The sequence below is a fragment of the Hesperophylax consimilis genome, chromosome 14 (genome assembly GCF_061612785.1).
Source record: "Hesperophylax consimilis isolate HC1 chromosome 14, BYU_Hcon_1.0, whole genome shotgun sequence".
NCBI lineage: Eukaryota > Metazoa > Arthropoda > Insecta > Trichoptera > Limnephilidae > Hesperophylax > Hesperophylax consimilis.
This window is the reverse complement of record NC_142849.1, coordinates 32170920-32185703: the sequence shown is the minus strand read 5'-3', so window position 1 is coordinate 32185703 and position 14784 is coordinate 32170920. Positions and strand designations below refer to the sequence as shown.

Below are 14784 nucleotides of genomic sequence, written 5' to 3'. Positions count from 1 at the left end.
AAAACATACGTTAGGTCACTATGTTGAAAATGGACGTATTAATTAAATTTTTACAAACCTTCTCGTAAACAATGATACGTATGTTCGCACTTCTTCAATTTATTATTGTTATAGTACTTTAAACAACAACTTAATTTTTTTAATAAATTAAAAAACGTATAGGACGGGTTGTTTCACAAAATTTGAACAATTAATCAAAATTAAAGTTGTGTCAAAGTTCTATTCAAGTTCTGTTACTATCCAAGCACTGCGATGCAACTGGCCCGCACGGAAAAAAATACGTAGTATTGGATCTCTTGGAAAAATTACATTAATTCCACACAGGAGGCCCGGAAGAAAATAATTTTTCTATTGGGTACACTTCTACACAGGTATTTTGGATCTGTAGACTAGACATCGGAGCACGTGTTCATGCACGTGATGATATATTCGTCATTTACTAAAAGTTTATCAGGAAACCGATTAAATCATTTGTTAGTGCCTGCAATCCTATTTTAACCGGATTACGAATAACTTGACTTAGTTAAAGAAATTAGCATTACTCATGGCTTGAATAGAACTTTCACAGAACTCGAATTTAAGTGCGAAATTTGATGAATTGCTAAAGTTTTAAGAAATAACCCGTCCAACATTAAAAAATTGGTTACTATTCATAATTGAAAAGCAATAGATTTCTCCAAAAGTTTTCGCTTATTTATGTTTTATATTCGGACAACTATATATAAGGTTAAGGTTTTTAATATGCTAATAATATTTGGTACTTGCAGTACATAGCGTAGCATTATCAGGGCAAAAATAATTCTAAAATAATACATTTGAGACAATAATAGTTTAATATGAAATAAATAAGATTATTTATTTGAAAACTCTAGTATCATTCAAATAGTATGAAATATGTAACACCCAGAATAAAAATAAATAGATTGCCAGCGAAAAATTGAAATTAAATTTATAGGGTGTAATGTACACAGGAAATACTTACTGATATGAAATATTGTTAATTTATTAAAAATCTGGTCAAATTAAAAAACTGGACTGGAGGCCTACAACGAATGATTTGACTAAATTTTATAACAAACTATCAGTAAAGCACGTATATATTATGAGGAAATAACACGTGTGATTAAAAACAATAATATGTATACGGACAACGCCACATGACTAATATTTTCTTAGTTCTACACATTTTTAACAGTATCTTGATAAAAAAGTTGTACTCATTTTTCTCCGTGTAGTTTCTGTAATTTTTAAAATCTAATTATTCAAAGGTTTTTAATATTCTTAAATAAATTCACACTATAATGCAGCTTAAAGTACTAAAAAATCATTTCAATTTAATCTACAGTGATATTATTTTAAATAGATTTGTTTTTTGTTGCTTCAGGTTATCAGAAAATTAGAGAAGACCGTATACATTTATGCTTTTTTATTAATTTCTTCTAAATTAAGTTACCCATAGAAAAGTTTTTATTTACTTATTTGTACGTGTTGATAAATATAATATCCTTAAAAAATATGAAGCTTCCCTATTCCAGAATAATTTAAAACAGAATATGTATATATTTTTTACATTAACCTCACACAGGAGTTGGGACGATGTGCGGAGGATTTTTTTTAAGGAAAGGAAGTAGAGGAAGTTCTGGGAAGATAAAAAGTATGTGGTTTGGTTAGGATTTTATGGATCCGTGTGTCTAGGTAATGACCGAGGGAACCAACTCTAGGGGACGCCCACGCCGAGAGTACCTGGAGAACCTGCTGGTGGACGTGCGCTGCTCATCATATGCAGAAGTCAAAAGAGCCGCACAAGACAGGGAAGAATGGAAGAGGAGATTAAATAAAATTGCTGCAAACCAATCCCAGGATTGAAACCACAGAGAGAGAGTGTCTAGGTGTGACGGACGTACGAATTTATTCCTCCCTCTGTGGAGACCATTTGGAGAGGTCTAAGGTCTCCCCAGACCAGCCTCTCTCGATCTGGTACGCCATACAGCTGGTGGGCTCATCCTGAACACATCTCACCCAATGAACCCGGGCACTCTTGCTAAATCACTAAATGTACCAAACAACTTGGGGTGAGATATGGCAGGTGTTGGTTATCCAATAAATTAAATCAACAAGACTAAGATCAGAAGAAAGGATGGTAGTACCAAAAATGAACACATCGTTTGGACAACGTTTCAATGTATTCCTGGCTCCCAAGGTGTATAATGGGTTCAAGCAGCAATGCAGTAAGATTAAAACAGGCCCTCTTCAAAAGCATATTACCGTATGGCTCATAAAATGTGGCAGAATGAAATCGGAAAGCTTCCTGAAAGAAGTTATTGTTGTAAAATTATTTAAGAAAGACCACTAAGTGAATTCATTTCGATTTTATCCATATTTTCGTATATATATTTATTATTTTTGTTTATGTTTTACCATTTGTCTAACGATATATGTCCAACATTGTATAATTGTTTTTTATATGTTTTTTTATATTTTCTTATGTTTTCTTTTTATATTTTCTTATTTATGTTACCACCATAAAACGGGCATTTGCCCATTTTTTGCCTATCATTTGCCTTCAAACCCGCTTCTCAATGATTTCGAGAGACTTTAGAAAAAAATACAATTACGAAAGTAATAAAATTCATGATATTTTCTTGAAGTTTTACCGCTCATCGTCATAGTTAAAATTCTAAAGTAGTCCTGGTCACTTGTCGAAAACTCTTTTACTAATGCCAGTATTTTGTTGTCTTCTGACAACATATCCTTTTAGCACCTCCGTCGCTGCCAAAAGCGCAATATTAATATTCTCTTATCTAATACATTGCAGAAAAACACAAATTTTCAAGATTTATAACAGTTCGTAAATGTCATAATAAGTGGCGCAAAAAACTGATTAAAGAACCGGAATCATTTCACAGGTTGCCCGTCATAATTGCCAAGTTTTCCCCCGTGGTGCACTGGGAAGGCTGTATACTGTGTAGGTGTAATTGTGTGGGGGGCTGGGGGTGGGGGCGGTGGAGAAGGAGAAGGTAAAGGGAAGGGGGGCGGACAAGCGAAGCTCCGGCGCATATATAAGGGGCCCAGTCCTGTTTATGGTCGAGTACAATCCTGACTTTCGAACAAGCCTAATCCACGTACCAAGCAAGCAAAGCTAAGTGACCACCTTCAATTTCGCTGCAAAGTTAGATACACTTTCTTTACTAAAACAACTACTTACAAAATTTTCATTTTGCTTTTAACGTAAAAAAAATCATTTTCGCATCCCACAAGTTCAATTTTTTTCTTTAAAAATCTTAAGTTGGATACAAAGTAAGATTATTTTGCATATTCGTTGATACTTTTTAAAAAAACCACTCCATTTGAAGAAAATTTACTGTCGTGATTCATGTTTCTGTCATTATGCCGTGTTCCGCTTCCTTCTTCATTATCTAACGTTTCTGGCATCGTTACAGTGTCCATCATCAGAACAGATACCGGATACTGTAACGCTATCTGAAACGTTGGATAAAAAAGGCGCAACACGGCATAATAACCTAAAATCGAGCTCAAATTACATAATGAAATTACTTTTATATTTAAAATTCAAACAATGGTCGATAAGTTAAATAATATTTATAAATCATGATGAAATAATTTTTTTAATGGTAACCGCAAAATCCTTGTTAATTTGCCTCTAAGGGGTATTGATTGTTTTTTTGTTAATTTTGTAAAATTATGTAGTTTTATTAATTTTTACAATAAGTAATAAAATTATTTACGTGTTAATTTTTTTAACCAACAGCTGTATCATATTTTCGAAAGGTAATCTATAAATTGATGCGTTACTCAAAGATCGGGATGAATAATAATTATTTTTTAATTTAACATAATATCTCCATACGTTCCTTCACGTAGCAGCATTTTATTCCTACTGGGACCTTTTATACTGAAAATTACAATTTCTATACCATTGCTGACAATTTTATTTACATGCACACACTTCTATCTTCAATAATTCAACTTTATATTTTAAAATATACCTACATATGTTTTCAATAAATAACTTTATATAATCCAATATTATGTACAAAAATAACATCTAGAGATACCTATCATCCCCTGGTACCAATTGAAAGATTTTTTAAAATCCATTGTTCACTTTTAATATATATTTCTTTATCAAGTGTTGCCAATTATTCAAAAAAACATTTAATTTTAATTTAATATTTTGTTGCAGGCCAATTTTTCATCTTCCTAGAAATGGCGAGATTGGGTCTAAGCGGAGCCTTGTTGACTCGCGCCGTGGGACTTCTCTTGGTCGTTTGTTTGGCGGAATGTGCAGCAGGTAAGCTAACACCTTCATTAAAATTTTAGAATTTATTTAACTGTACTGTTTCTGTGCTCCTGGTAGCAAATACATCAGAATGCATTATTATAGTCAAAGCAAAAAGAACGAACGATGTATGATTGTGAAACTGAAATATATTTTAACCGGATTACTTCTGAGCTCCTGTTAGCATTAACATGATGTATGCGTTATTTCAGTTATATTTTCGTATTTTGAAGAATAGCGAAATTTTTAACCATATAACTTCTGATTGCCTGGGAGAGTAAAATATTGAATATGACCGAGTGATATTTTTGAACTGTTTTAAACGAAATTTATTACTTGCACGAAAAGCTAAACATGTTTACGTAGAAGTTATTAAAAGTCTCAAATTCAGATCAACGTATACTTGCATTATATCATCATTACTAATGTATTATGTAGTTTGTGAGTTTTATCATGTAGTGCACTATGTAAATTTCCTTGAATTGCAAATATAATCACATAGATTCTACTGAAGGAAACTTTAACTGAGCCTTCATTGTCATAAAGAGGTACAAAAGTGTTTAAATGAAAAATGGAGCTAAAGGTGTTGGAAAAACATAAGCCCAGTGTTTTCAGTAGCTGCAGATAAACCAGAAGGTTATTTGCGTTGTATTTTTTTGCCTGGAAAAAGTTTGTTTCAATGAATGTTTGACCCTCTTATCGTGTTTTTATTCTGGGTGCAGGACAGTGTTATTCCTATTACAAATAACCAATGACCGAAACACTTGTAGCGTTTCGTAATTTGTTTGGGATTTTGTACATTTTTATTAATATTGCAATCGTAAACTGATTAATTTCTTCTTCAATAATTGCAAATTCCGTTGCAAAATAAAATAAATCACATTGTATACTCCATAATGTACCTGGTGTTAAGGGACGTACTTGACTTATAACCAGTGATTCCTAACATTATTTGGAGTAAAAAATGTTAAAATAATTGCTGCATTTTGGATTTTTTTAATCAAAATCTTCTACATTTCATCACTTCCGACAGCCCAACCCCTAACACTGACCACATCTGTACAAAATACCCACTGATTTTTTTAATGTTTTAAGTTGAAAAAAAAACACCGAAAATATAACCGGAGAGAATAATTGTATTTATTACTCCAAATAATGTACTGGAAGTGAAGTACATCACTTAAAAACCTGTATACAAAGTGATTTATTTTCTTTATTTTTTATTAAATTCACTTAATCGTAAAAAAAGTTTTCATTGTTTTCACTGGATGTTAATTAGTTAAGATCGAATGTTCCTCAAGAAAATGAAAAAAATACTTAATTAGAGAAATGGAAATGATAGAAAAACCAAAAATTTTCTCTACAAATTTTTACCCCTGAACTCTTTATGAGAATTAAATATCTTTAAAAAGAAAATCAATCGAAACATCTTTAAAAATAGTTTCTACGTTTTTTTTTTAAATTATTGAATGATAATTTTTCTTTTTTTTCTTTTATTAATACAATCTAATTTTTGGCGCAGGTAAAGCTAATACTCTACTTAAAGGTATGATTTTTTTCTATTAAATACCTCACAGGAAAGAATTATCCAAACAAAACAAAAATTCCGATTTTCAATTTTTGATGAACTCTTAAATTTATACGAAGATTTCAATAAACTTATAATAAAATAAAATAAATAACAAAACAGACAAATTTTACTTCGCTTTCCACTTTTCCATTCATTGACTTTAGATTAAGAGGAACGGCTGCGCGGACTTTTTCATAAAATACTTAAATTTGGATTTGAGGACAGAATATATTTTTTTAATCAAACTGTATAGCATATTTATAGAGTATGGATATGTGTTATTTTGTTTATTCGTGTTTAAAATAATTATATATAGTCCAATAAAGAATGAAAATTTTCACGAGGTAATTGAAATTATTAAAAAAAATAATAATATAATGAAATGTAAAATAAAAACTATAACACTGTTAAAATGCGATTTTATAATTCGAAATTTATATTTTATTTTATAATTTAAATTTAAGCACATCATAATGCTTTTTCGATCATTTAAATTTTACTAATCTAGAAAGTCATTATTTTACACAATTATCATTAACTTGCCATTAATTCCCAAAGATGCCTCTAAAATCATGAAAAATCAAATAATTTAATGACCTAAGTTTTATAATTTTATCCAAATTTAAGTTTTATATGAAAAAGTTCTCCTTAACGTAACCGTCTTTTACTAACTACAAACATTTTTTTACGCTTATATCAAAATAAAATCCAAATATCAACGAGAAAGTACTAACTTTATACATAGGTACGATGATTTTTAATGGATCACTAAAGAAAATGAAATACATTATTCCCGTATTCGGAATAAAGACAAAAAAATATATTTTGCAAGGCGACACAAGACTCTTATAATGAAGGTATATTCTAGGCTCATATTTTAACTAATTCCGACGAATTCGGAACTATAATGGCTCATTTTTCAGACCAGTACTCACGGATGCAAGGTATTTATATTTAAGATTAATAAAAACAGTACCTCATCATTAAAATATTTTACATAAAACGTTTGAAAATTTTATAAAATATTTTAAAATTAGCGGTAAGCACTAATTTTATCTTTCTAGACAATGGATTAGTAACTTTCTTAGGTATTTGTTAAGAAACATCTAAGATTTCAGCAATACTTAAAATAAACCCCGCGGCAATATACATTTTCTAGGCCTGCTAATGCGAATTCGACCGTCGGCCCGTCCAATACGCAGGGGCGCGTGTCGAATATTTGTGTACACGCCTTTTTCACTTAAGTCGTTAAGATTCCCACTTTATATTAGATATTTGCTAAAGCAAATTCAACCTTAGGTCTTTCGAATACGCAGGGTCGAGCGTCGCATTTTTTTGTACACGCTTTTTCACTTACGTCATTACGATTCTAACTTTATCTTAGGGTATTGTGTCACCTTGGTTATTGACATTAATTGAAGAAATACGTGTGATGTATGCGAAAGTGGTATGTTTGAACAGTATTTATTATTATTATTTCAATTTGTAACGAATGGTTTTGTTCCTATAGCTCGCACTGGGGGGCATAAAAAAGGTATAAAAAATAACTGTTTAAAATTCAACACTAAGTCCAAAACAAAAGGTTCAACGAAAAGAGGATCGGGATGATTATTTCAATTGGTTACTTTAATATTAAAAGCCAATTCTAATATATCATTGTTCTCTATCGGATGAATTCCATTGTTTTTATACCAAGCCATTCAAAGGCCAAAATCCAGAATTCGAATTGTTGGTCTAGTGGCTAAATTACACGCCGCTTTGTTTTTAAGTGGAAAAATTATTGTTTAACAAAATAAGATTAGTTTATAAGGGATTTAAAAATATCATTGTTGTATTAAGGGCTTTTTATGTAATGTGTATAGATGGTTTATTTTATATGATTTTATTGTTATTCTGCACAGTGGCGTGCATTTCTCTGTGACCAAAGGTAAGCTGTGTGTATTTTTGGGTATTAATAAACTGTGCTTTGGATATTGGAAAACGGCTATTTTATTATCATCGTGGGTTGATAGTTGTTGTCAACTGAATTTTCTTACCACATTCATAAAATAATACATATCGTTCAGAAACTTCGTATTAGTCATTTGAACAGCTTTTATGGACCAAACGCAATTGCTTAAAAATATTATTGGTTTTTTAAATCATAATACGGAGTTGACAAATACAAAAAACATTTTATTACACAGTTCGAAAGTAAATGAAGACATAGTGAAATGAACTCTGATTTTTAAGTATCGTAAATTCTTGGAATTTTAAATTCATAAAATGTATTTTATTGTTTTTTGATCATTTTTATCGATTGGTAATATTATTTATCTACGTATAGTTATTAAATCTATTTAACAAATCATAGTCCACCTTTCACAGGCTACAAGGAGAGAAATCAAATTTTGCCCTCACGATAAATTTTATAAACAGGCCTTAATAAAAATCAATTAAAAAAATGTTTATCGATTTGCCTTGATAATAATTATCTTAAAGATACATTTTTGTTTATTGAAATGCAAAAATATTCGGATTTTCATAAACACATGATAATATATTTATAATTTACTAAAAGGAATCTTCTTCATACATTTGTAAGACCTGCAATCCCGTTGAAATTATCAATAATTTGAAGAGATTATTATTAAATAAGCAATAGTATTTTTTTCCGTGTAGGTACTAATTTTTTAATGGTAAATGTGCTATGTGTTATTTATCGGTTAACCTGTGTTCAAATAAACGTATGCAATGTGGAATCGAAACTATCGCAAATCTTTATATGTTTTGGAAATAGTAATGTTTTGGTAACCTGTTGCAACCGTGCATTCCTTCTTTAAGGCAGATATTAACTAATATACTAAACGTTTAATAAATAATTGACGTGCATTGTATTATATTTTTATCTGTTCTGGCGAAAGCACGTTTTTTTCTGAAACCATTTGACATATTCTGGTGAATAAAGCGAAATAGTTTATTTACTATAAAAACTAATTTTTTTTAAAAACTATTTGATGATGATCTTGACCCGTAAATTCATTTGAAATGCGTTTAATTTTACGGTAATTTTCATTGAAATTTATTTTATGACAAAAGTTTAAATTCAATAGTTTTTAGAGAGTTTCTTCTTATCTTTGTATCTTCAATGATTACTGGTAATATGGTAGCTTTTTAAGCATAAAACTGTAATAATCATAAACTTTTATAGACTTCTGCGAACGCTGTTTAGGCTGTTAATAAAGCTGCAAGTTTTCATATTATTATAAAAGCTTATAAAGATATGCTGCAAATATTATGGTCGAACGTAATCAATCTTCCAGTAATCCGGCAAACACATTAAAGCAGATAACCATCGATATAATAACATGTATATTATGAAGTGTAGCGATAGATTTTGTTTATCTTTTTACGTAATACTGACCATAAAGCTCGCATATTAATTTATGCAACCGTAAAAAATACAGTCTCCTGATCAAACATAGGGTGATGTTAGCGTGTTCAAAGCAAACTTGCGTAAGTTTTGTTTATAATTTATAATGGGATTGAGTTTTCAATATTAAATTTCATGGTTTTATGTGCATTGACAGTTCATAGTCGCTATTTAACCCTTAAGTGGCGCCGTGGGTCCAGGAGACCCACATCGATACTCCCACCCGTCTGCCTTTATTATTATTTGTTACTGTGCCCCGTGCGTCTCGGTATCTTCCTACATTCAGTGTGAGATAGCGCAGGAGGATAGACAGCTCCCTCACATAGTCTTATGGGTCTTCTGGACCCACAACGTCACTTATTTTAGTTTTTTTTTTAATTTGACCTGTCAAATGATAGCGAGTCAAAACTCGGACGGAAGTACTTTAATCACTACTTTTATCTCTAATATAGACAATATCAAGCTTTGGCTATATTATTGGAGGTACTCTAAAACGAAGTATATATTGAAGATTCAATTACAGATGTACAATTACAGTTTAACTTTACATCGTCATTATTTTTATGTCAAAAATTATTGTTGTTTTATTTTCATTATTGTCTAAGGACATTTTTTGTACGTTAGCTCCTCATAGGAGGCCCTCAGGAAAAAAATCCTGAGAGTGAGAAGAACCTAAGAGCCTATGTCATCTTTAGAATGATGTGTGGAGTCTATTTTTAGGGAAAGGAAAGAAAGGAAATTCTGCGAAGGAAAAAGGTATGATGAGTAGGTAGTAATCTTGGGGTCGATGTGTCCACGAGTGACGGGCTTATGGACCCACCCCTCCAATGGCGGTGCAAATGGTCGAGAGAGTCCGGCTAAATAGGTCAAAAAGACTTTCTCAATCAGTCTCTCTCGATCCAGCCAGCCTCGCAGCAGGTGGGCAAACGCATCCGCCCCAGTATCTAGACAAACCTCACCCTGTGAGCCCGGGTACCCTTGCAAAGCAAAATTTAGAATTTAAATATTTTGACGTATTGATGTATTTTTTCAACGCGTTTTTTCGCAGATAAAACAAACATATTTGTAAGTGACGAAACGAAAAGCTAAAAAAATATAAATTTATAGTATTTCTTTGCCGTGTACTGTATTTTAGAATGCTAAGAGCAGTTTTTAGGGTTACAAATATTATAAAATCAAGTCAAGTGCGGCCAGCTACTAGCAAATCCACGGTGGATGTCTTGGCACACTACCGGTTAACACACTTATTTTTGCAGGCGTCATACTAGGAACTATCGATAGAACAAACGATTCATAAATATATAGATATTTTGTATTCACAAATCTGTACTAGCAACTGCAAAGTTAAGTAAGTCGATCTGTTCGTATCCGTTTCCATTGAGATAAGATTAAAGATTTCATATCACTATTTTTTTCCTGTGTCGAGATGCGCAGTTTTACAATTATATTCAAATCAAATAAGTAAATCACATAACACATACACAGATGGATTATATTGAATGTGGGGCTCTTAAGGTGATTCAAGACAGAAGCTACGACTTGGGCAATCCAAAATCACCACTCTCAGGCAGGATGGAATTTTTCACCATTTTCTTCAATATATTCAAAGAACCTATAATTTTTATATTTTCATCGAGCATATTATAAAGCAACCGAGCTTTATAAGAAAAAACTCTTGTCCAGAGGATGTTTTGGTATTCACCGGTTGATACATTAAAAAAAGAATCCAATTTAGTATTGTACATTTGTTGCGATCTTTTAGCAATATCAATATTGTTGAAAAATTTACTATTGTTTTACACTATTTATGGTAATTGATAAAGACACTTACCGTTGAATAACACATATACGAGCGCTTTATCAAAAAATTTATGAAAATATTTACTTAATATCGTATTTAAAAACCATTACAGTTTCTTAGCAGATTTTAATACAATTTTCTCATACACTTGACTGCCAGATTTTCTATAAAATATTCACGCTCCTTCATTTCCCATTTGCCAAGATGCAAAAAATAAATAGACTGCAACATGCATATGAGAAATTTCATGAATGTTTTGCCGCTCTTTAATAAATTTACATTTTAACATCCCGTTCATAAATATACTACCGTGGAAAAATAACAACTTTGAACATACATGTACGAGGCAAAAACAATAAATTGACAGCAAAAAAATGTAACAGTGAGAAAAACAAAACAGAACTTTATAAATCAAAAGATTTTATTGCTGTACCTAATTTTACCACTGAGAAATCGTTTCTAATACCTGCTTCACGAAATTTCAAAATTTTAAATATTTTGTAAAGATACTTCAGAAACCACACGATAATTATTTTAAAATTAAGTGGTTTAAAACACAATAGCTATGTATTCTAAGTATAAAACAATGAAGTCAAGTTCTGCTATAAAAACGGATATGTTGTATGATATTATTGATAAATATTTGTTGACTTCAATTTAAAAACAATTAGTTAAAATTTATCAATGTAAGACATGATTGTACCTAATAGTTTTCCACCTTCTTATCTAGCTAATTGATATAATTTATACAGGATTTTCCAATAAGAGGTGTTATTTTGAATAGCCCGCTATTTCGGTAGATGTTACTTTTGAAGGTGTCATTTTTTAACATTTGACAATTAGAAACTACGCCATTAATAAAAATGGAACGATACACGCTTCAACAACGCATTGAAATTATTAAAATTCACTTGAGTGAATCAAATGCAAATCATCTGGAGTGATGAAGCCCATTTCCACCTCGGTGGCTTTGTCAACAAGCAAAATTGTCGCATCCGGGGCTCGGAAAACCCAAGAGTAATTGTTGAAAAACCTCTCTATCCTCAACGTGTGACTGTTTGGTGCGGTTTATGGTCCGGCGGAGTCATTGGAACTTACTTTTTAAAAATGAGGCTGGAGTAACAGTTACGGTGAATGGATTGCCCTATCGAGAGATGATTAATGATTTTTTATGGCCGGAATTGGATGCTATTGATCTGAACAACGTTTACTTTCAACAAGACGACGCTACGTGCCACACAAGCAATGAAACCATTGATCTTTTACGATTGAATATCAAAATAACACCTCTTATTGGAAAACCCTGTATAACACAGAGAACATTATGTTCAAATTTCATATTGATGCTTACAATATTTTTGCAGTCAATGGAATAACGTTCTTCGATTTAACTATTGCTTATTAATAATTTCAAATTTATTTTGTTACTGAAAAGCAATAAAAAGATTCTACAACAAATCATACGTAAATAAGCAGAACCGTAATAAGTTATTATCTAACTTTACGGTCCTGCTTATTTACGTATGATTTGTTGTAGAAACAAATTCTACAACAAATCATACGTAAATAAACAGGACAGTAATAAGTTATTATCTAACTTTAAGCTTACGACAGTCCCAACAAGATTGCGAAGTCCAGGCAGTCCCAAATAACAGTTTTTGCTATCGGAGTAAATATCTCGTGTTTTTTTGCCACTTAAAAGTTGTTTCCAATACTGCATAACTAATTCGTATTTCTGTTAAGAGTAATATTTGAATGCAGTGAGAATAATAAATCTCGTAACTTGGGATTAAGATAAAAATGTTTATCACAACAAATTCTTGAATTAGTATCCAAGTGAAAATAATTAGTGAATGAAAGTATATTTAAACCAGATATCAGATCTATTAGTGACTAAGTGGTGGAAAGCTTTAGGTTTCCACCAAGGAGTCACGAGTTCAATCATCCATTAGCTAAGTTCTCCATCGTAAGGTTGTAATGGGAATTAAAATTTTGTCAGGTAATCATCACCTGGTCTTTTTATAAAATGTATATATTTATATGTACCTTAATGTGATGTTAATGAATGTTACTGTATTTTTATGAATAATTTGTTGACAGTATTGTTCTATCAATAAAAAATATATCTTTTGCACCAGGTTGTAGACTTTAATATGGTTACCAAATAATCTCAGAGTAATCGGTCGTCGCGTCAAACTGTGGCACCCAAAAATGAAGGGTTCAAATTGAAAATCTGATCTTTCAAATATTTATCCTGTCCATGGACAGAAAAATACAACGGTTAAACATCATTTTATTGAGAAAATACTATTTTAGACACCGGAAAAAGATTATTTTAATATTATAATATACGATCCCTTTTAAAACATTTAAAATTGTTTTTGACTAAGGATCGAACCTTCTTCCCCAGGTATTTGAGTCAACCGCGCTAACAACTAAGACAAATCCCGATTGGGTAGGACCGTAATTATTTCGTATTTCAGAAAAATGCTTAGATTGTTACCAATTGACAAAATGCATTGTCATTGACAACGAGTCTTTCTGCCGAGTCACAGATTGATCGGATCCCGGGAAGTGGGTTAATTTCCACTTCCTATATTTGTATTCATTACCTCACGAAAACAAAATCTAAATTCGAATTGATTTAAAAACATGTTTTTATTTAATGAAAAATAATATCTGACGTATTCGCAGTACGAGAAAGAAACACGGGACAGTAAGGCTTTTCTACTATTCTTTTAGATATTGAACTAACATGTTGATTTGATGTCTTATAAATAATTCATTGCATTAACCAAGTGTGTTTATTTTATTGGAGTCATTTTTTATATTAGTCGACAAGCAATCTCTAAGGATTTGAATCAACTTTCAAGTCTGTGATGTTTTACGAAAATCAAAAATAATTTCAGGTTTTTATCACGTACCAAAACTTTCCAAGTGCTCCAAACCTGTCCGAGAAATCAGCAGAAAAAAATCACAAAAATAACACCCAATAAATAAGTGGAAAGTTTACTGACGTTTCGAAGGCTGAGTGGGTAGGGACGCGACTTAAGTTTGTTAATAATAAAATTAAGGTTAGGTCGTGTAAACCAAATATAATATTTTTCTGTGATTTTCGAGACAATTCGACTTATAAGTTATGGGAATGCATGGTTTGGAGTAATGTTTTGAGGTATTTAACTCTAGTAATTCTAGGTCTAGGATGGACGATCGATAAGACCCTATGTCAATACGATATTGACTAAATTCGGGATCTATGGTCAGTTAACAACATTCCATAGAACAGTCACTAATTGACAACAAATGCCCGCAAATCTCCTTGGCTGTCAGTTAAATTTGGCTGACTGTTGATACACGCGATTTTTGTTTTAATAATGTCGTTCTTTATTCAAAATCACTGGTTTATATGAACGAAGGCAAATTAACAAGCTCGTAGGATTGAACTACGTCATTTATACGATCGAACTTGGAATGAATTTGTTTGAAACGACATTTGTATTATGGCTAAAAATCTCATTAACCCAGTTGTGAATAAAGAAATCATTAAGTAATTAACTCCCTTTTTTATGACCAAAAGTAAATACGGACTGCAAATGCACATTAAGGTTAGAATTTCAATTCAAAATTCCCATTTCATTAATATTTTTACGTAAATATATGACGTTTGATGATTCGGAATGTCAAATTACTAGTGTTGCAAT

The 14784-nt window shown here is 31.3% G+C and overlaps 1 protein-coding gene across 3 annotated transcripts in view; it reads left to right on the top strand.

The window, feature by feature from the left end:
• The first annotated feature begins 3094 nt into the window (after positions 1 to 3094).
• Positions 3095 to 14784, top strand: part of LOC149418199 (uncharacterized) — a 36811-nt gene continuing 25121 nt past the window's right edge. Inside the window, exons 1-4 of one of the 3 annotated variants that reach the window (XM_089639363.1) lie at positions 3095 to 3169; positions 4205 to 4312; positions 5823 to 5846; positions 7381 to 7404. In XM_089639363.1, coding sequence (XP_089495489.1) covers positions 4228 to 4312; positions 5823 to 5846; positions 7381 to 7404 — 133 coding nt within the window. In that variant the 5' untranslated portion in view covers positions 3095 to 3169; positions 4205 to 4227. The remainder of the gene's footprint in view (positions 3170 to 4204; positions 4313 to 5822; positions 5847 to 7380; positions 7405 to 14784) is intronic. The other 2 variants (XM_089639364.1, XM_089639365.1) reach the window with 2 other exon arrangements.